Here is a 23,435-nt window from a genome sequence, read left to right on the forward strand (position 1 = left end):
TTTTAATGAGGAGTTGACTGTTTACAAATTGACAACCAGAATTAGATACAAAGTATAATTCTCAGAAGATGATTGCCTCCTGCTGCTATGCAAGTTTGAAATATTAGAAGAGTTGAACCTTCTCTTTTCAATTTCTGAAATTATTTTTCATGATTAATAACTTTATCATATACTTCTGAATTTACTTAGATTTTTGTAGACTAAAAAGTAAAGTTAATGAACAGGGGTGTGATAATTGGTAGGTAGAGACAGTGAACTAATATTTCTTTGCTAAAACCAGTCCTAATAGAAAGAATTAAATTTTAAACCTTTATTCCTATGGTGGTACCATATAAAAGTTTTTTTTTTATTTATTCCTTTAGTTGGTATTTGTATTTTTAAATGTACAGTTCTTTTTTTATTTTTTACTTTTTAAGAATAACTTAAAATACAGCAGAGTTTTTAAAAAACTGGTTGGCAGGAGGGTTGGGTCTCACAACTCCCTACTCCTAGAAGGTTTATGTGGAAGAGAAAAAAAGATAGATTTAAAAGATATAGAATCAGGTTTGGAGCATCAAGGAACCTCAGAGGTCATTTAGTCCAATCTCCTCATTTTATAGGAAAGAACTCAGTACCAGAGGGGCTTGTGCCTTAGCTCAAAGTCACTCAGTAAGTAGTAGGGCAGGTTTGGAGCCTACTTATTCTCTCTATAAATTCTGCCCTCTTTCCACTATATAATACTGCTTTTATAAGGTAACTCTCTTTGCAGAAGTCTGTGTGTATATTTTGATGTGGGAGATAATGTAATAATAATACTTTATAATGATATTAACTAAATTAGCTAATCTTTATAACATCTCTGTGAAGTTAGTGCAAGTATTTCATTTTACAGATGAGAAAATTAAAACTTGGAGAGGTTAAATGACTTGCACATGTTTCACAGAATTACTAAGTGTCAGAGGAGAGACGTTCTGACTTAGGTCTCTCTTCATTCAGTCATTTATCATGCATTTATTAGGCACTTTCTATTTAACAGGCACATAGCTTAAATGATGGGGATTGCATGTTGATTTTGAATGATGTGTTTGGATGCTCACAGGACATCAAGTTTGAGATGCCCAGTAGACAGTTTTTGATGTGACTGGTACTGAGGAGAAAGAAAGACTGGAACTAGATACATAGATCTGAGAGTCATCTATGTAGAGATGAGAATTGGGCTCATGATGAGATCACCAAGTGAGAGGAGTATAGATAGAGAAGGAAATATCTCGCAAAGGAGATTGTTGAGGAGTAATCAGACAGGTAGGAGAAAAACCAATAGAGAGCAGTCACAAAGACTGAGAAAAGAGGGCATCCAGAGAAGATGGTTGAGAGTGTTAAATGCCACAAGAATCAAGAAAGATAAGAATTGAGTAAAGGCCATTTAGAGATCACCAATAATTTTATGGAGGAATTTCATGAATGATGAGGTCAGAAGGCATTGAAAAGAATGAAAGTAGAAGTGAAATGGGTGATGACTACTGAGGTTGGGCTTTTTATGGAAAAAGCAGAGTGTGTTTATAGGTAACAGGGAAGGAACCAGTAGATAGGGAAACTTTGAAGACAGAGTGAGGGAATCGCAGTGGGGATAGTCTGATGGAGAATAGGGAAGAGGATAGAATCAAGCGTACATATAAAGGAGTTTACCATGGCAGTAAGTAGGACTGTCTCTTCATCAGAGACTACCATAAAGGAGGAAATAGTAGAAAATGATATCAAAGGATTATGAATTAAGGTAGAGGCAAGATGAGGGACTAATGTAGTGAATGACTTTGATTTTTTTCAGTGATGCATGAAGCTTTGTCCCTACTTGAGAAGGTGGCGAGAGAAATGAGGTGAGAGACTTGAGAGATTAGAAGGGACAAAGAATCAATTAGGGAGTAGAAAGATTGCCTTTCTGTAATGAGGGCTCAGTTGAGATTATATACGAAATTTATAACAAACTCATTCACACAATTTGGTAATTTATTTCAGCTCCAATCAGCAGCACGTTTCAGAGTGAAAGAGGCAAATGGTGTAAGTAATCCAGGTTTATGGTTTGGTGAGGTGTAAGCAGAGATAGAACAAGGGAATGTTTTAGTCACTTTCTTTTCAGTTTTTAATGGAATTACAAGATTGTGTGAGCATCAAGATGGCAGACTAGAGATTTTCTCTAACATTCCTGATTTACCATACATCTCCAAAACAGAAATTATTCACCCAAGATAAAGTAACCTCAGCTGTCTCCAAGGTCTAGGATCCCCAGAATCCAAAAAGAAGTTTTAAAAATTCCCAAATCTCAAGAACCGATTCTTACTGACTGTGAGTTCACTGAGTACCCCTCCCCTGCCTCCTTCACTACTAGCAGCACGGCTATACTAACATACCCAAGGATATATCACTGGTTTAATGTAAAAAAATCACCTCTACACTCTGTTCTCCCCTTCCTTATTCCATTGCTATGGAGACCACAGTTCTAGGCTATAGACTCAACAGCCAGCTTGGCTACAACCTTTTAGGAGCAAAAGCTTTGCCAGGGGCTGCAGTCCAGAAGCACCAGTGCTGCAAAGCTCTAAACTGGCAGTGCCAGGAAAACGGGCTCTGAATTGCAAGTGCTGGTCCAGAGAACTTAGGAAGAGAAGGAGAAGGACAGGACCTGGATAGGATACTATGCTTAGAGGAGGAGGATTGGAGAGTGATGCAGTGCTCTATTGAGCCTGAGGAAAAAAGCATAGCATCCAGAAGTTGAGGCCCATTCTGACCATCCAAAAGTCAGTTGGGGCAGACAGCCCCGAAGGAAACTACAGTCAGAGGGGAGGGAATCAGCAATTAATACATAAGGAAAATAAGGGGAAAAGAAATACTTAAAAATACCAAAGATTTCAAGAAGAGAAATAAAAAAAAAACTTTGAACATAAGTAGATAAATCCATAGGAAGAACACTAATACAAGGATGTAAGTTCAAATGTGACCTCCAGATTTAGCAAATTGGTTCAGACATCTTATGAATAAATACTGGAAAATAAAAAGATCAAATCACTTGATGAGAACATGAAATCACAATACAATGTTCTTGGGTGGTTTAAAAGAGAAAAGAGGATTATGAGAGTAGAATTTATGTCCTACACAACAATTGTAATGAGCCAAATAGAACAACTTGGATTTGCGGTGGCAGCCCTCGCTAAAGAAACAAAAGAGAACAAAATATTGGAAATACAGTACACAGAAGTCAAAGACAACCTAGAAGGAGAGAACAAAAAAATAAAATTAAAAGAAAATATGCTCTCTATGAAAGCAAAACGTTACTCATATTGAAGATGGGGTGCATAGAGACCATCTGACTGTTGTTGGTCTCCCCAAAAGCATAGCAGGACACAGAATCTCAGCACCGCAATGAAGGAAATAATAGAAGAAAACTGTCCAGAACTTCTGAACATAGATAATGAAATTCTAATAGAAAAAATTTCACAGATCACCTCCAGGAAAAACAACAAAAAACCCAACACTGAAAACTCCATAGTGGTTAAATTTAACATTTCAATTCAGAAACAAGTTCTGCAAGCCATTGGGAGAAAGACCTTCAGATACAAAAGAAAGGACATTCACATAATTTAAGACTATTTGGCACCCCCTAAAAAAAGGAGGTAATGGAATAATGCGTTTGGAAGAGCAGTGGAGCTCAGGAGGTAGCCCATTGTGACCCATCCTGTAAATCTGAGCTTGAGCATGCAGGATAAAAGGTGGATGTTAAGTAGTAAAAAACGAGTTAGAAAGAAGACCAGAACTGAGGAGATAATTTGCTTCTCAAATTTTTAATGAGGGGAACTGTATTAAATTTAATTAATAAAAAAAATGCCACTCATGTAAGTGTCACTGAAGAACTTTATTTACTTCTGTACTTCAGCTTCAGTGGGTCTAAGATCATGGAAGTGTAGTTAGTACCCTTTCCAATGGCACAGATGGCACAACTCATCCATGTTCTCTCATCAGTACCTGCTACAGATTCTTTGTGCTATGGACCTTTCTCTGAACCTTTTAACATTATGTGGGTACAGGGCAGCTTGCTAACTGTGCATTTTCCCTGTGGTCTGCCTACTTTTTGGCAAGAAATTGCTTTGATAATATTTGAATGGTAATATACTGCAGCCCATTTATACCACCATTTGGCTCTTTCTGTTGCCCTTTGAGTGATCTGCAATTTTATTTCTTCTGTGATTGATATTCCATGATTCACAGCTCCACAACATAATGTGGGGGAAAAATGTTAAGAGATAGGTTTTTGAAAAGATAGAGGCTTGGTTTCTTTGAAATGAAAGTCAGCTTGATTTAGTGGTGAGGACGCTGGACTTGAGCCAGGAAGACCTGGGTCGAATGTCCATCCCAGATACCTAATAGCTACATAATTCTTAAGTAAGGCATTTAATTTTCTGGGCCTCAGTCTCCTCATATGTAAAATAAGAGGATTTGACTCGATTCTGTATCTGACGAGCTCATTAATTCACTTATATAAAAATCTCATGCTTTAAAAATTATTGATGGGGCAGCTAGGTGGCCCAGTGGATAGAACATTAGCCCTGGAGTCAGGAGAACCTGAGTTCAAAGGTGGCCTCAGACACTTACTAGCTCTGTGACACTGGACAAGTCACCAAACCCCTAATAGGCCTGATCGAAAATAACAACAAACTATTGATACTTTTGTTTTGATGAGATATTTTCCAGAGACATCTAAACTATCCCTCTTACAAAGTATGTTGCCTATAGCACTTCCAGACTTCAAATTATATTACAAGTCAGTAATCATCAACAATATTTGATCCTAGTTAGAACGGAAAAGTAGATCAGTGAAAGATACTATATAAAGAAGTATCAGAAAAAAATTACCTTAATAACCCAGTATTTGATAACTTTAGAATATAAATTAGTTGGGGAAAGAACTCCCAATTTGACAAAAACTACCAAGAAACATAGAAAGCAGTTTGTCAGATACTAGGTTTACAGTAGCATCTCAATAAATTGATCAATAAACGTATTAAATGATCACAGTATGACAGACGCTATATTAAGCACTGGGAATATAGAAAGAGGCAAAATGCAGTCAGACAACAAATAGTCATCATAAGCTCAAAAATGTACTTGTGATCTATTAAAATTCATACTATAAAAAAATAGAGAATGAGGTAAGATACTTTTCACAGAAATGCATGGGGAGAGAATTTTTTTTATTTTATTTTTTTTCTTTATTTTTTTAACTTTTAACATTCATTTTCACAAAATTTTGGGTTCCAATTTTCTCCCCGTTTGTCCCCTCCCCCCACCCCAAAACACCGAGCATTCTAATTGCCCCTATCACCAATCTGCTCTCTCTTCTATCATCCCTCTCTGCTCTTGTCCCCATCTTCTCTTTTGTTCTGTAGGGCCAAATAACTTTCTATACCCCTTTACCTGTATTTCTTATTTCCTAGTGGCAAGAACAGTACTCTACAGTTGTTCCTAAAACTTTGAGTTCCAACTTCTTTTCCTCCCTTCCTCCCCACCCTTCCCTTTGGAAGGCAAGCAATTCAATGTAGGCCAAATCTGTGCAGTTTTGCAAATGACTTCCATAATAGTCGTGTTGTACAAGACCAACTATATTTCCCTCCATCCTATCCTGCCCCCCATTACCTCCATTCTCTCTTTTGATCCTGTCCCTCTCCATGAGTATTGACCTCAAATTGCTCCCTCTTCCCCATGCCCTCCCTTCGATCATCCCCTCCCACCCTGCTTATCCGCCTATCCCCCACTTTGCTGTATTGTAAGATAGGTTTTCATACCAAAATGAGTGTGCATTTTATTCCTTCCTTTAGTGGAATGTGATGAGAGCAAACTTCATGTTTTTCGCTCACCTCCCCTCTTTATCCCTCCACTAATAAGTCTTTTGCTTGCCTCTTTTATGAGAGATAATTTGCCCCATTCCATTTCTCCCCTTTCTCCTCCCAATACATTTCTCTCTCACTGCTTGATTTCATTTTTTTAAGATATGATCCCATCCTATTCAATTCACTCTGTGCACTCTGTCTCTATGTGTATGTGCATGTGCATGTGTGTGTGTGTGTAATCCCACCCAGTACCCAGATACTGAATAGTTTCAAGAGTTACAAATATTGTCTTTCCATGTAGGAATGTAAACAGTTCAGCTTTTGTAAGTCCCTTATGACTTCTATTTGCTGTTTACCTTTTCATGCTTCTCTTCATTCTTGTGTTTGAAAGTCAGATTTTCTTTTCAGCTCTAGTCTTTTCATCAAGAATGCTTGAAAGTCCTCTATTTCATTGAAAGACCAATTTTTCCCCTGAAGTATTATACTCAGTTTTGCTGGGTAGGTGATTCTTGGTTTTAGTCCTAGTTCCTTTGACTTCTGGAATATCCTATTCCACTCCCTTCAATCCCTTAATGTAGAAGCTGCTAGATCTTGTGTTATCCTGATTGTATTTCCACAATACTTGAATTGTTTCTTTCTAGCTGCTTGCAATATTTTCTCCTTGACCAGGGAACTCTGGAATTTGGCCACAATGTTCCTAGGAGTTTTTCTTTTTGGATCTCTTTCAGGTGGTGATCTGTAGATTCCTTGAATACTTATTTTGCCCTCTGGTTCTAGAATCTCAGGGCAGTTTTCCTTGATAATTTCATGAAAGATGATGTCTAGGCTCTTTTTTTGATCATGGCTTTCAGGTCCCATAATTTTTAAATCATCTCTCCTGGATCTATTTTCCAGGTCAATTGTTTTTCCAATGATATATTTCACATTATCTTCCATATTTTCATTCTTTTGGTTTTGTTTTGTGATTTCTTGGTTTCTCATAAAGTCATTAGCCTCCATCTGTTCCATTCTAATTTTGAAAGAACTATTTTCTTCATTGAGCTTTTGAACCTCCTTTTCCATTTGGCTAATTCTGCTTTTGAAAGCATTCTTTTCCTCATTGGCTTTTTGAACCTCTTTTGCCAATGGAGTTAGCCTATTTTTCAAGGTGTTATTTTCTTCAGCATTTTTTTGGGTCTCCTTTAGCAGGGTGTTTACTTGTTTTTCATGCTTTGCTTGCATGTCTCTCATTTCTCTTCCCAGTTTTTCCTCCACCTCTCTAACTTGATTTTCAAAATCCTTTTTGAGCTCTTCCATGGCCTGAGCCTATTGAGTGGGTTGGGATACAGAAGCCTTGACTTCTGTGTCTTTCCCTGATGGTAAGCATTGTTCTTCCTCATCAGAAAGGAAGGGAGGAAATACCTGTTCACCAAGAAAGTAACCTTCTATAGTTTTATTTTTTTTCCCTTTTCTGGGCATTTTCCCAGCCAGTGACTTGACTTCTGAGTATTGTCTTCACACCCACTTCACCTCCAGATCCTCCCAGCCAGCGCTTGGGATCTGAGATTCAAATGCTGCTTTCCAGCCTCAGGGCTTTGGTGGGGGCGGGGCCGCTATTCAGTGTCAGATTAAGTTCAGGTGCTCAGGTGGGGGCAGGGCTGCCACTCAGGGCTCATTTCCCTCAGGGGGTTTATGCAGAGACCTTCAACAATGGATCCTGGCTCCTGCCTGCTTGGGGAGCCCCGGTCCACTCCCGCCTCTGCTGCTGCCTCCTGAGGGGGCCGGAGTTATGGGGGCACCCCACTCCCCTCTCAGCAAGCCGAGAAGACCTTCTCACCAACCTTTGGGGCCCGTGGGTGGAGGGACCTGCGCGGCTGCTGGAGATTCCGTCCCTGAAACCTTCTCGGGGAGCCGCTCCTCTCGGTGTTGCGCAGCCAAGGCAGGGCTGGGCTCGGCTTCGGGTCCGCAGCACGAAGGACCTTTTGTGAGACGTTTTCAGGGCTCTCTGGAACAGAAATCTCGTCCGCTCTGTTGTTCTGTAGCTTCTGCTGCTCCAGAATTTGTTGGGAGTTCTTTTTTACAGATATTTTATGGGCTGTGGGTTCGGAGCTAGCATGTGTGTGTCTTTCTATTCTGCCATCTTGGCTCCGTCCCCTCGAGAATTTTTTTTTAAACTAACAAGCATTTATTTATTCCCCAGTTGATAAGTGGTCAAAGGATATGAACAGGCAGTTTTCAGAGGAAGAAATTAAAAGTATCTATAGTCATATGAAAAAATGCTCTAAATCACTATTGATTAGAGAGATGCAAATCAAAACAACTCTGAGGTACTACATCACACCTATTAGATTGGCAAACATGACAGAACAGGAAGATGATAAATGTTGGAGAAGGTGTGGGAGAGTTGGAACACTAATTCATTGTTGGTGGAGCTGTGAGCTGATCCAGCCATTCTGGAGAGCATTTGGAACTATGCCCAAAGGGCTACAAAAATATGCACACCCTTTGACCCAGCAATATCACTTCTAGGACTGTATCACCAAGAGATCATAGAAATGGGAAAGGGTCCCACGTGTACAAAATATTTATAGCAGCTCCTTTTGGTGGCCAAAAACTGGAAATCAAGGGGATGCCCATCAATTGGGGAATGGCTGAATAAATTATGGCATATGAATGTAATGGAATACTGTTGTGCTATGAGAAATGATGAGCAGGAAGACTTCAGAGAGGCCTGAAAAGACTTACATGATCTGATGCTGAGTGAAAGGAGCAGAACCAGGAGAACTTTGTGCACAGCAATGACCACAGTGTGGGACAGTTTTCTCTGGTAGACTTGGAACTTCATTGCAATGCAAGGACTTAAAAAAATTCCCAATGTCTTTAAGGCAAAATGCCTTCCACATCCAGAGAAAGAACTATGGAATTCAGTCACAGAATGTAGCAGATCATTTTTTTGTGTGTGTATTACGTTTTGGTTTGTTATATGATTTCTCTCATTCATTTTAATTCTCCTGCACAGCATGACAATAGTGAAAATGTATTTAACAGGAATTTATGTGTAGAACCTATATAAAATTGTATGCCATCTCGGGGAGGAAGAGGGGAGGTGGGAGGGAGGGAGGAGAAAAAAATCTAAGTTATATGGTAGTGATTGTAGGACATTGAAAATAAATGAAATTAATAAAAAAATAAATTACTATCATATCTATTTGAAAAAATAAAGAAGCTTTTACTAAGTAAAAAAAAAAACAACAATTATTTATTTCACCACCACCCCCTGCGCAATTTCTAATTAAAAAAAAAAAGAAACTCCATATAGTAAATACTCATAGTTAAACAAAACAAATTCCCCACACTATCCATTTCTGGAAAAAAAAAATGTATGTTTCATTCTACATCTGAAATCCATCACCTCTCTGTCAGGAGATAAGTAGCATAGATCATCTTTAGCTCTCTGGAATTGTGACTGGCCATTGTATTGATCTTGTGTTTAGAATGTTATTGTATATATTGTTCTTCTGGTTCTTCCCTCTTCACTATGCACCTGTTCATACAAGTCTTCCCAGGTTTCTCTAAACCTATCCCTTCATCATTTCATATGGGACAGTAGTATTTCATAATGTTCATATATCATAATTTGTCAGCTATTCCTCAGTCTGGACACTAGAAGGATAATTCTTTTTTTGTTTCATTTCTCAATTACATGCAAAAATATTTTAACATTCGTTTTTTAAGATTTTGAGTTCCAGATCCTCTTCCCTCCTGCCCATTTCCTGTCCATTGAAAAGGCAAGTAATATGATATGTTCTGCATGTGAAGTCACACAAAACACAGACAAAAATAAAGTAAATAAGATATGCTTCAGTCTGCATTCAGAGTTCATTAGCTCTTCTCTGGAGGTGGATAGTGTTGGTTTTTTTGTCATGAGTCCTTTTGAATTGTCTTGGTCAAAATAGATAAGTCTTTCATAGTTGAACATCCTAACAATATTGCTGTTATTGTATACAGTGTTCTCCTGGTTCTGCTTACTTTGCTTTCTTTGAGTTCAGGTAAGTCTTCCAGAGTTTTCTGAAACTGTCTTGCCCCTCATTCCTCATAACACAAGTGTTCCATTACAATCATATGCCACAACTTGTTCAACCATTCCCCACCTGATGAGAATACTTTCAATTTCTAATTCTTAAAAAATAAAACCTGGTCCTTTTCACTCTTCTTCATTCTCTTTGGGATACAGACCTCTTAGTAGTGGTATTGTTGGGTCAGAGGATATGCACAGTTTTATAGCTCTTTGGATGTAGTTCCAAATTGTTCTCCAGAATGATTAGATCAGTTTACAACTCCAGCAGCAGCATATTAGTGTCCCAGCTTTGTTGTTTTCCGTTTTTCTCATGTTAGCCAGTCTCATAAATGTGAGATGGTATCTCAGAGTTGTTTTAATTTGCATTTCTTTTAATCAGTAGTGATTTAGAACATTTTTTCACATGACAATAGCTTTGATTTGTCCTTCTGAAAACTGCCTATTCATATCCTTTAACCATTTATCAGTTGAGGAATGGCTTATTTTTATACATTTGGCTCAGTTCCCTATATAGTTGAGAAATGGGGACTTTATCAGAGAAATTTGCTGTAAAATTTTTTTCCAGTTTTCTGTTTTCCTTCTAATTTTAACTATATTTGTTTTGTTTGCTACATGATTAACCTAACTCCTTTTCTAGTCATAAATGTCCTTGGAGATTTCTTTTATACCACATCTTGCTCACAAATTATTATCATTGGTGATGTACTGCAGCACATTTTAACTCATCTTTCACATAGTTCTACTGTTCCTTGGGTAACCTATAATTTGTGATTCTTTGGAAACTATGATGTTTGGGTACCAATAACTGCTATCTAGTAGTTCAAAAAAAAAACAAGATCCTGAAGTAATCTGGAAGACAGTGGGAAGTCAACAGCATCATATGACAACCAAGAAACCTAATAGAATCTTGGGCTGAATAAAGAGGAGTGTGTAGTGTGTAGGCTGAAGAAGTTGGGGATGTTTAACAGAGAAGGCTTGGAGAAAGGGGGGAATGTTCATGAATACCGTAACTATCTTCACATATGTGAATGGCTGTCTTGTGGATAGGGATTATATTTTTTCTGCTTGACCATATATGTCAGAACTGAGAGCAGTGGGTGGAAGTTGTAAGAGTAATTTAGGCTTTGTGTAAGGAGAACTTTTTAAATTTTTTAACCAGTTACAGCTATCCCAAAATGAAATTTGCTGCCTCTAGAAATAGTGGCTTCTCCTTTACTGGATTTCATTAAGCAAAAGTTGGATGACCAAAGTATTTTGTAGAAGTTGCTCTTTCAGCCCTGAGTTTCTGTGAGTTACATGATCCTCAGCTCTATTGCATCAGTAGGGAAATATTGGTGTTGAAAAATAAGGTTCTTTTGTTTTGGGGAGGATCTTTTGATCTGAAATACATACATATAACATATACTTACATATAAAGTATACAGATTATCATAGACAGCAGTTGTTTTTATCTGTTGCTTTAAATTGAATTTCAATTTTGTTTATCCTATTTTTTTTATAGGTAGAAATGGACATCGTTGAAAAATTGGTGAAAATGGTACCTTCTGAACATGAAGATCTCCTAAATATCACCCTAAGACTTTTGTTAAATCTATCCTTTGATACAGGACTAAGAAACAAGATGGTACAAGTTGGACTACTTCCCAAACTCACTGCACTTTTAGGTATGTTCTTTTAAAACAAATGATAATGTTACTCACACTTTGAATGTCTTTAATGGAAAAGAGTTATCTTTGTGTTGAAACTTTATCTCGAAAAAAGCTTTCTGTTTATGTCCTTTGATTGAGAACTGAATAACATAAATACAGAATAACCAAGAAAAACTTAACTCTTCCAGAACCCCCTAGTAGAAATACAACTTTTAACCCTAGAGTTGCATTTCCCCATTTTTTGATTCAAAGTGAAGGAATGAAAGAACTGCCTAGGGAGTGAAGTTGGGTCTATATGCTGTCTCATTTGTAAAATTTGCTGTGAAATGACAGACAAGATAAAAATTCTATACTGTAACGTTTAGTGCATCATTTGTGAGTGATTCTTTGTTGTTAGTTCTGTCTTAAAATGCTGTTGTAGGCTTTTTCTACAACTCAGGTAAGTAAGGGATGTAAGTACAAGTACTGAGTACTTGCAGTCAAAAAGTTTCTAGAAATTAGAAAATATTCCACTAAAAGAATGCATTTTATAGTACATAAATACAATTTACCCTAACTTTTCTATACTTGATGAATCCTCAAACTGAGAGAGAGCCCAAAGAAAATGATGGTGCTGACAGAAGTGGCACTCGTGACTTGAGGCATTATATTTACTTTGATTTTCAGTGAATGCCTTGGATTAAGTAGTAAGGGACACCTTAGAGATTCTTTATTTCAGATGCAAGACCAAATAGATGATTGTTTTTGATTATTACAAGTTAGTTTTCACAAGGATTAGGCCTTTTATCAGTTATGTTCTGGGCAGTTGAACTTTACTATAGCTCAGAATTTGTTGGATTATTCATTTATCTTAAACTTGTACATATCTAGTATGTAGTAGAATATAAGCTCCTTGAGGGTAGATATTGTTGTGTTTTTATCTAAATCTTTAACATTTCAGCACAGTATATCTATCTAGCACGTTGCAATTAACTGACACTTAAATATTTATTGAATTTGATTGAATCTAGTTCTTCACTGATTTAGAGTTTTAATGATATTAGTGTCAGTGAAGCCACCAGACCATCTTTTTTCCATTAGTTTCCCAAGCCAAAATAAAAGTAAAAAAGTATTATATCCTCCCCATTCACTTTGAGTATTTCAAGTATGTATCAAGTAAGGCTGGAAGAGTGAAAGGAAAGGTTCTGTCAGCAGCTCTCATTTCTCATCATGTATTCAGTTCTAACATTCTTCTTTTGAATCATTCATTCTAGAAGATAATGTTCCCAGAAGGACTCTCCAAATGAGCCAAGAGAAACCTCCTCAATGGTCCCAGGCATCATTAAGAAATTTCTTTTGAGGGATGAATCTTAAGGTGCCTTCTAATTTGTAGAACAAGTAATCCCAGTCTTTGGTGACTTTAGTCACTATGCTTTAAAGCCCTAGCTTAGAAGATCTGGAAAAGAAAGAAAGAGTTTTAGTGGCTTAAAACTAAGATTTTGGAAAGAGCTAATAAAAGTTTTTAATCTTTGTACACACTAGTCTCTTAAATTAGGCATTCAGTTGAAGGATTTGTTTAACCCCTTGTTTAATCCCTTCCTTAGTACAGTATAAGCATCCAATAAATGCTAAATGTTATTTAACCTTTCCAAGAACTCCCATTTCTCCTAATCCTATCCTAAAATATCCCTTCTGTAAGAATAGGGATCTATACCCTAATTATCTTGACTTCTCCATTATATTGGTGTCTAATACTAGGCTTTTTAGCCCAAACATTTACATTGCTTTTATGAAAGACATGAAAACAAAAATAGAACACAAAAAAATGTGTCCCAACTTTTAGCCTCTTTTTGACTGATGCTTTGTGTTAGTTTGAAAAGCAATTCTATCATTATGATGTGGCAAAGGGAGCAGGAAAGAATTCTGAGCACAGAGAACATTCTTTTCCCTCCTCCCCAGATGGCCTTTTACAATGAAATTTCATCATTTTATTTAAATTCCCAAAATATGAGAAATCACTCTGCTGGGCAAGTAAAAAAGCTCTTTTTACTGTATCTTGACATTACTAAAGCAGAACTGAATGGTCTTCACGTTTCCACTTCCATTTTCAGAAAATGATTGAAGGCAAAGTAGTTCTTGTGTTGGAGCATTTATGGTAAACTTAACTGGACATTCATCTTTTGCAACCTTTGTTGGTGTGTAAGCTACCGTCATGAGCACTGCCGTAGGAGAGGGCCAAATGTCCCTTCTAATTATGTTTCTTGTGGCCTTCGGGCATACAGTCAAACCAGCTTCACCAGTTCCTTTCTTTGCCTTACCAAGACATACCTGTGAGCCATTCTTGTACTTGACTGCAACTTCCTTTTTCTGGTTTTATTTATAGTGAAGTGATCAAGATTATTATGATTCATTTTGTATAGTAATGTGTTCCCTCGTTGATCATTGGATCAATTCTCTAAGAGTACCTCTAGCCAAATTAAAGCCGATGATCTGAACAATGTATTTCTTAGCACTGTCTCTCTTATTTTATGACTGTAGTGTAGAAGATAGAGATGGGTCCTGGTTCTCTCCTGTCTTCTCCAGCAGAATATGACCTCAATAATCTTTCTACCCCAGCCCTCTTTAATCTTCCAACTTTATCTGTACTGTTCTCTTCTGCTCCTTGTCCATCTCCTTTGTTGTTTCATCATCCATATCTTACTCCTAAGTGTGGGTGTTCTCTTTACTGAGGAAGACTCTAGAGTCAGGGAGATCTTAGTTCCATTTTGGGGCCATCCTGAAAACCACTTCACCCTTGCTAACTAGGTCTGCTCCAAACCTATGTTCTCTAATCTCAGCTTCATGGCAGTAAGGTCATCCCTTTACCACCCTGTCTATTCCAAATCTTCTTTAATCTCCTCAGGCTTCTTGTACCATAACTTCTTTCTATTCTCTAAGAGAATCTTACCTAATGCCATGCGGAAATAATAAAGGCTATTTGCTGAAACCTTCCTCACACTTCTTAGTCTGGGCTTGTCCACTACTATCTCTCTCTCTCTTTTTTTAAATTTATTTAAGTTTTCAACATTCATTTCCAAAAAATTTTGGGGTTCTAAATTTTCTCCCCATTTCTCCTCTCCCCCCACCCCAAAAAGATGAGCATTCTAATTACCCCTATCACCAATCTGCCCACCCTTCTAACATCCCTCCCTTCCGTTGTCCCCATCTTCTCTTTTGTCCTCTAGGGCAAGATAAATTTCTATACCCCATTACCTGTATTTCTTATTTCCTAGTGGCAAGAATAATACTCAACAGTTGTTCCTAAAACTTTGAGTCCCAACTTCTCTTCATCCCTCCCTCCCCACCCATTCCCTTTGGGAAGGCAAGCAATTCAGTATAGGCCATATTTGTGAAGTTTTGCAAATGACTTCCATAATAGTCATGTTGTGTAAGACTAACTATATTTCCCTCTATCCTATCCTGTCCTCCATTTATTCTGTTCTCTCTTTTGATCCTATCCCTCCCCAAGAGTGTTGACTTCTAATTGCTCCCTTCTCCCATTGCTCTCCCTTCCATCATCCTCTCCACCCTGCTTATCTCCTTCTCCTCCACTTTCCTATAGTGTAAGATAGGTTTTCATACCAAAATGAATGTGCATTTTATTCCTTCTTTAGTCGAATGTGATAAGAGTGAGCTTCATGTTTTTTCTCTCACCTCCCTACTTTGTCCCTCCTCTGAAAAGTCATTTACTTGCCTCTTTTATGAGAGATAATTTGCCCCATTCCATTTCTCCCTTTCTCCTCCCAATATATTTCTCTCTCACTGCTTAATTTTATTTTTTTTAAGATATGATCCCATCCTATTCTATTCACCCTGTGCTCTGTGTGTGTGTGTGTGTGTAATCCCACCAACTACCCAGATACTGAAAAAAGTTTTCAAGAGTTACAAATATTGTCTTTCCATGTAGGAGTGTAAACAGTTCAACTTTAGTAAGTCCCTTATGATTTCACTTTGCTGTTTATCTTTTCATGCTTCTCTTGATTCTTGTGTTTGAAAGTCAGATTTTCTTTTCAGCTCTAGTCTTTTCATCAAGAATGCTTGAAAGTCCTCTATTTCATTGAAAGACCATTTTTTCCCCTGAAGTATTATACTCAATTTTGCTGGGTAGGTGATTCTTGGTTTTAGTCCTAGTTCCTTTGACTTCTGGAATATAATAATCCACACCCTTCGATCCCTTAATGTAGAAGCTGCTAGATCTTGTGTTATCCTGATTGTATTTCCACAATACTTGAATTGTTTCTTTCTAGCTGCTTGCAATATTTTCTCCTTGACCAAGGAACTCTGGAATTTGGCCACAATGTTCCTAGGAGTTTCTCTTTTTGGATCTCTTTCAGGAGATGATTGGTGGATTCTTTCAATATTTATTTTGCCCCCTGGTTCTAGAATATCAGGTCAGTTTTCCTTGATAATTTCATGAAAGATGATGTCTAGGCTCTTTTTTTGATCATGGCTTTCAGGTAGCCCCGTAATTTTTAAATTGTCTCTCCTGGATCTGTTTTCCAGGTCAGTTGTTTTTCCCATGAGATATTTCACATTATCTTCCATTTTTTCATTCTTTTGGTTTTGTTTTGTGATTTCTTGGTTTCTCATAAAGTCATTAGCCTCCATCTGTTCCATTCTAATTTTGAAAGAACTATTTTCTTCATTGAGCTTTTGAACCTCCTTTTCCATTTGGCTAGTTCTGCTTTTGAAAGCATTCTTCTCCTCATTGGCTTTTTGGACCTCTTTTGCCAATGGAGTTAGCCTATTTTTCAAGGTGTTATTTTCTTCAGCATTTTTTTGGGTCTCCTTTAGCAAGGTGTTGACCTGCTTTTCATGCTTTTCTTGTATCTCTCTCATTTCTCTTCCCAGTTTTTCCTCCACCTCTCTAACTTGATTTTCAAAATCCTTTTTGAGCTCATCCATGGCCTGAGATCACTGTATATTTATTTTGGATGTTTGGGATACAGAAGCTTTGACTTTTATGTCTTTCTCTGATGGTAAGCATTGTTCTTCCTCATCTGAAAGGATGGGAGAAGATATCTGTTCACCAAGAAAGTAACCTTCTATAGTCTTATTTTTTTCCCTTTTTTGGGCATTTTCCCAACCAGTTATTTGACTTTTGGATCCTTTGTCAAGAGTAGGGTATACTCTGGGAATCTGTAATATCTCAGTTCTTACAAGGTGGCACAATCCAGTGCGTACACTGATCTGGAAGCAGGGAGATTTTTCTGTCCAGAATCTTAGCAGTTACCTCTCCACAGCCACCTGGCCTCCAGTTCCACCAAGTCAGCACTGGGGGTTGATTTTCAAATAAGCTGGATGGGCAGGGCAGCCATTCAGTGTGAGACAAAGACCAGCTCTCTCAGGGTCTTTACAAAGGGCTGAGGTCAGAGTCAGCTGCTCAGTGCCCCCAGGGGTTTTACGATCCAACAATGTATGAGGGCTGATGTAGGGGCTGCCCTGAGAACTGCTCCTGCCTGCGTGATGTGACCTCTGTGACCACTGCCTAAGACTGGAGCTTTGGGAAGGCCCTTTTCCCTTCCTGGCCACCTGGAGAAACTGCTGTCACTGACCTTTGGCTCCTGTGGGTTGAGGGATCTGAGGACCTGCTCCTGTGACTGGAGATTCTACACCCGAGGTATCCTCCTCCCCGAGTCTCATCACACGGCCAAGGCTGGGCTGGGCTCTGCTCTGTGTCAGGTGCAACCGACGTTTCCCGTGGGCCTTTCGGGTCACCCTGGGCTGGAAATCTCTTCCACTCTGTTGTTCCCCACTTCTGCTGCTCCAGAATTTTTTGAGAGTCCCTCTCTACTGGAGTTTTATGGGCTGTGGGGGGAGACCCTGAGTATGTGTGTCTTTCTACTCCTCCATCTTGGCTCCGCCCCTCTGCTATCTCTTACAACTGTTTACTGCCTTCCTCTCTCCTTAACCTTTAATTTCCCTCTTTTTCTATAGGCACATTCCCTTCTATTAGCATATCAACTCACATTCCTCTCTCCCTGCGCTGAAATCCTTTTAAACAAACAAGCCTTACTTGGCACTACTGCCCCTTCAAACTGGCCTCCTATATCTCTCCCTCCTTTCTCAACCATACTTCTAGAAAAAATTGTCTACACTAATTGCCCCAACTCCAAAGTGACCAGTGGTCTCTGACTTAATAAAGCTGATGTGCATTTGTCATTCCTCACCCTTCTTGACCCCTCTGCAGCATTTAAAACTGTTGATTACCATTTTTTTTTTTTTACTGAATTCTTTTTCTTCTCTGGATAGTCATGATACTGTTCTCTCTTGATTCTTGTACCTGTTTGACAATTCTTTCTCAGTTTCCTTTGTTAGGCTGTCTGCAGTCTCATCCCCCAGGTGAAGTGATACTCTCTAGGACATATCCTGGAGCCTCTTGTCTTTTTATGTCTTATTCCTGAACTGCTTAGCTTTGGTAGGTTCACTTAACAGCTCTACACAGACAGTTCTCAGATGCGCCATTTCTGAATAGTATAGAGATTTGGGTTTAGGTATGTGCTAGACTGTGATAGCTTCTTTTTTACCTTTTAAATTTGAGACTCTGTGGTTGTGAATTGCCGTTCTTAGAAACAAAATCCCTCTTCTTGATTTTTCTAAGTTTTATTCCTGCCTGTGCAGCAGATCTTTTCAACATGCTTTTAAAAGAGACGTTATTTTAGCTGGAAATGTTACCCAATTTTATGAAGAATTTCCTATTACTTGGGTCTTACAAAGAAAAAAAATCTTTTTTTGCTAGTTTTTAGAAAAAAATTGTCATTCTGATTAGTGAACAATAAATCATGAGCCATTCAAATTTTAACAAACCTGTTGTATTAACAGATATACTAGAACTTTATTTCTTGAAGTAAATGGCTGGTACACTGCGACCCCTGCTGATTGGAATGAGAGTGTGAGAGAGAAAGAGAGAGAGACAGAGAGAGAGAGTATGTGTCAAGTTCTGAATTAGAAAATTACTAGGAAAAATAATTTTTTTTTTAATTTTTGGTTTTCAGCATTCAGTTTTATAACATTTTAAGTTCTCAGATTATCCTCATCCCTCCTCTCCCATCTCTCCAAGATGGTGTGCAATCTGATATAGGTTATACATGTACAATCATATTAAATGTATTTCCACATTAGTCATGTTGTAAAGAAAAATCAGAACCAAAGGGAAGAACCACGAGAAAGAAAATAAATAGAGAAAATAGTCTGCTTTGATCTGTATGCAGTCTCCATAGTTCTTTCTCTTGATGTGAATAGCATTTGCCATCATGAATCTTTTGGAATAGTCTTAGATCATTGCATTGCTATAGGAAAAGTAATTCTTAAAAATTATATTATATCTAAGAAAATATTTTAATGAGGAGTTTTGTTTTTACTTCCATAATGACACTGTGTTGTCTCTAAGGAGAGATGTGACTCTTCCTCCTTTTCATAAGTACCACTGCCTAGGATGACCTTACTTCTCTGTTACTTTTCCTGTCTTCTTTATCTGTCCTCAGATTAATTTATCTGGTGAGAATAATAACTACATTTACATAAGCCTTCAGTTTTAAAAAGCAGTTTCTGTGCAATAGTGGGAAATAGGTGATACAGTAATACAATTATCTCCATTTCACAGAAGAAGCGGCGGTTCGTAGTGGCAATGAAACGTATGCAAGGTCATATTGCTATTAAGTGTTAAAGTTCGAATTTGATTCCAGGTTTCCTGATAAGTCCAAAGCTCTTTGTTTTCTTACTTGGAAGAGTATTTTAAAGGCCATTCAGTCTAATTCTCAAATTTTATAGCTAAAAATAGAGAGGGAAAGTGATTTGTCTAACCTTAAATATCTACTTATTGGAAGGGCTACAACTTGAATTCATATCTGCTAACTCAGTGTTCTTTCTGCTATATTGTCTCCTAAGTTAACTGAATATTTATCAAGTAGGAGAAGAGAAAACTCTGTTGGTATGTGTGAAGTTTTTCACGGGTCACTTGAAAATAATATACATACATTTCCTTTTATACCATAGCATATCGAAATTCATTTATCAAGTATTTATCAGCAGCAACAATAGTACATTTACATGAGGTTTACAAAGAGCTTTTCTCACAGCCTTGTAGATTAGATAGTGTACATATTCTTGCTTTTTTGTAGGTAAAGAGATTGAAAGCTTTGTAATGGAGGTCATGAGAGAGATAACAAGATTAGTTCCCAAAGGGTTTATAGTATGGTAGAAAAGGTAAGAAAGATATTCACTAAGAACTATAATGCAAAATACTACTGTAAATATAGAAGAGATGGAAACAGGGTGTAGTGAGAGTTCATAGGAGAAGGAAATCAATTCTGGCGGAAGGGATCAGAAGAACCTTCATAGATGTCATAGGATTTTATCTGGACCTTGAAGAATAGTTAGGGTTTCAGGCAGAGTAGGGGAGGGAAGGACAGGACTGAGGTCTATACAAGAGTATTCTAAGCATGTAGAGTAATACAAGTTATTCGTCTGATTTGATTTCCTACAGTTGGTTTGTAATTATTGTGACATAATAAAAGTTATCTATCAGACTTAAGCATCCTAATATTACATATTCTGGCACATGTTTATAGTCTGTTTTTTCATGACTTAAAAGTATTGTGCTATATGGGATATTCTTATTAGCATGGCCAGTACTGTAAGCAAATGAAGAGTAAGCTTATTTGTATTTAGAAATCTTAACTTTAATATATCTAGAAGTCTTACTTGAACTGTTAGGCATAATTCTTCCAGCATATTTTTATAAGTTCCTAGTTGACTTTCTCAATGTATCTGTTTATTTTTTTGCTTGCAGAAGCACTAATCAGTAAATCAGTAACAAGTATTTAATAAGGGCTTGCTGTGTTCTAGACTGTACTAAGCACTAGTATAAAAAGGTAAAAAGGTAAAAAGCAGGCCTTGCTCCCAAGAAGCTTGTAGTTCAATGGAGGAGATAATATGCAAGCAGGTATAGAGAAGTTCAACAAGAAACGAGACAAATTGTAAATAGTCTCAGTGGAAAGATACTAAGATTAAGGAGGTCTGAAAGACTTGTTGCAGAAGGTGAGACTTCAGGTGGGAGTTGAAGGAAAGTGGTCAGTCAGTAAACATTTATTAAGTGCTTACTTAATAAAGTGCAGAGGCAGCTGGTGACTTAGTGGATAGAGCACCGGGCCTAGGGTCAGGAAGGCCTGAGTTCAGATCTGGACTCAGACACTTAACAAACTGTGTGACCCTGGGCAAGTCACTTAACCTCTGATTGCCTGACAGAATGAATCCACTGGAGAAGGAAATGGCAAACCACTCCAGTATTGTTGTCAAGAAAACCTCAAAAGAGGCCACAAAGGGCTGAATAACAACAAAGTGCCTAATATGTGTCAGGCGCTGTGCTAAACTTTAGGGATAAAAAATGAGGCAAAAAATAAACCTTGCCCCAAGGAGCTTATGATTAAATTGGGGAGACAACATGTAATCAAGTTTATACGAAGTGAGGCTGTATACAGGATAAATAGGAAATAATGCATGGAATGAAGGCACTAGAATTGAGAGGTTGGGAAAGGCCTCCTGTAAACGATAAGATTTTAATTGGGATTGAAGGAAGCAAGGGGGAGACCAGGAGGTAGAGATGAAGAGGGAGAGCATTCCAGGCATCAGCGATAGTCAGAGACAATGTCAAGAGATAGAGCGTCTTGTTTATGGAACAGCAAAGAGCCATGTTGCTAGATCAAAGAGTATGTGTTTGGGAGGAAAGTGTAAGAAGACTGGAAAAGGGCTTGGAGGAGAGGTTATGAAGGATTGCAAACACCAGATGATTTTATATTTAATCCTGGAGGCAATAGGAAACCAATGAAATTTATTGAGTATAGGAGGGTGTCATGGTCAGACATGCGCTTTAGGAAGAAAATCACTTTAATGGTTGAATGGAAGGTAGATTGGAGGAGAGACTAGAGGCAGGCAGAGCCACCAGCTATAATCCCAGTGTGAGATGATGAGGGCCCTACATAAGGCTGGTCAGAGGAAAGAAAGGGGCATATTCTGTGAAATTGATAGACCTTGGCCCCAGAGTGGGCATAGAGACAAATTGAGGAGATTCTTAGGTTGCAAACCTGGGGGGCTGGGTGGATGGTGTTGTCTTCAATTGTAATAGTGAAGTTAGAGGGGGAGGTGTTTGGGGGGGGGAAAGGCAATAAGTTCAGTTTTGGACACACTGATTTTGAGATGTGTGTTGGACATCCAGTTTGAGATGTCTGAAAGGCAGTAGAGGTAGATTTGAGAATCATCAGCATAGAGAGTGTTACATCCGTGGGAACTGATGAGATCACCAAGGAAACAGCATAAAGGAAGGGAGGTCAGAAGGTAGAGATGAGTGATAGCCAGTGAAAATTGTAGGAGTCAGGAGGTGGCTTGTTGTGTGCAGTGAGATCCATATCATTGAATGACAGAGCAATGGAACAGAGTAAGACTAAGAATACTAGAAAAGAAAGAGGGAGAACCAGTTACAGTGTTTTGAACAACAAACAGGATTTGATTTTGATTCCGAAGGTGATGGGGAGCCTCTGGAGTTTAATGAGGAGTGGAGTCCCATGGCCATGGTAAGGCTGTGACATCTGAGTGGAAGATGGATTAGAATGGAAAGAGACTTAAGGTATGAAGACTAGATCCTGAGGGCCTGCATGAGGGTGATGGCAGTGTCAGAAGAGAGAAGGGGAGTACAGTAGGTATGTTACAAAGATAGGGCAGCAGGCAACTGACTGTATGTGAGGGAGGAGGAGGGTATGAGAGAGTAAGGAGTCAAGGAAGACATCCAACTTGTATGCCTAGGTTACTGGTAGAAAAATGGGTACCCCATATGGTAACAGGAAAGTTGAGAAGAGGGGAAGATTTGAGGGCAAAGATAATGAGTTTAAGCTGTGTGGGGGATACAAGTTTGAGAGGTCTAATAGACAGTTGGAAGTGGAGGAATGGAGATCGGCAGTTAGGACTCAAGAAACCTGAGAAGCATCATCACAGAAAGATTTAGGCCATTAGATTTGGCAATTAAGAGGTCATTGATAATTTTAGAGAGAATAGTTTCTGTTAAATGATGAGTTAGGAAGCCAGACTGCAGAGAGGGAAGAGGAAATGGAAGCTTTGATTGCAGTCAGCCTCAAGAAGAGGGAAGTCACTGAATCTTCTCTGTAAAGTAAGAGGCAGGGTCTGTAGCTAAGTTGGGGGTGGCAAGGAAGGAGGAGATTTGGAAGGTTTGAAGAAGAAAAGGAAGGCTACTGTGGGGCAACAGAAAATGAATTAGAGGCATAAGAGCACTGCATTATTGCAGTGAAGGATCAGTTGCAGTTAGATAGTATGAATTTGTAATGTGTCAGGTGAGTCTATAATACAGCTTCCTTTGGCTGCATTCAGAAGCAGAGGTAGGTAGATGGTAGGGAGGCAGATGATTGGAATAATTTAGGACTAAGGTTTATTCATAGAAGAGTAACTTAACAGGACAAAGGGCCAAAAGATCCAAAAGCTTTGGCAACAGATTGTATGTGGAGGATGAAAGATAGTGAGGGGTCACTAGGCTATGAGTTTGGGGGAGCAGGAAGATGGTAGTTGACAGTAATAAGGAAAGTTGGAAGGGAGGAGGGTTAGGAGGAAAGATAAGTTCAGTTTGGGACATTTTGACCTTAAGATGTCCACTGGAAATCCAGTTCAAGATATGTGAAAAGCATTTGGAGATCTGAGGCTGGAAGTCATAAGAGAGATTAGGGCATGATGGGTAGATTTGAGAATCTTCAGCACAGAAATGGTAATTAAATGAATGAGAACTGATAAGATCACTAAGTAAAGTAGCATAGCACAAGGAAGAATAGAGTTGAAATGTCTAAACCTGGGTTGAAGTTG

General features: G+C 38.3%; 1 protein-coding gene across 2 annotated transcripts in view; it reads left to right on the plus strand.

Annotated features, from left to right (window-relative positions):
* The window catches only part of KIFAP3 (kinesin associated protein 3), a 189,777-nt gene that overhangs the window by 63,778 nt on the left and 102,564 nt on the right, over window positions 1–23,435 (plus strand). For both annotated transcript variants that reach the window (XM_072648684.1, XM_072648685.1), the window contains exon 10: window positions 11,411–11,573. In XM_072648684.1, the coding sequence (XP_072504785.1) occupies window positions 11,411–11,573 (163 nt within the window). The remainder of the gene's footprint in view (window positions 1–11,410; window positions 11,574–23,435) is intronic.

The sequence above is a fragment of the Notamacropus eugenii genome, chromosome 2 (genome assembly GCF_028372415.1).
Source record: "Notamacropus eugenii isolate mMacEug1 chromosome 2, mMacEug1.pri_v2, whole genome shotgun sequence".
Taxonomy (NCBI): domain Eukaryota; kingdom Metazoa; phylum Chordata; class Mammalia; order Diprotodontia; family Macropodidae; genus Notamacropus; species Notamacropus eugenii.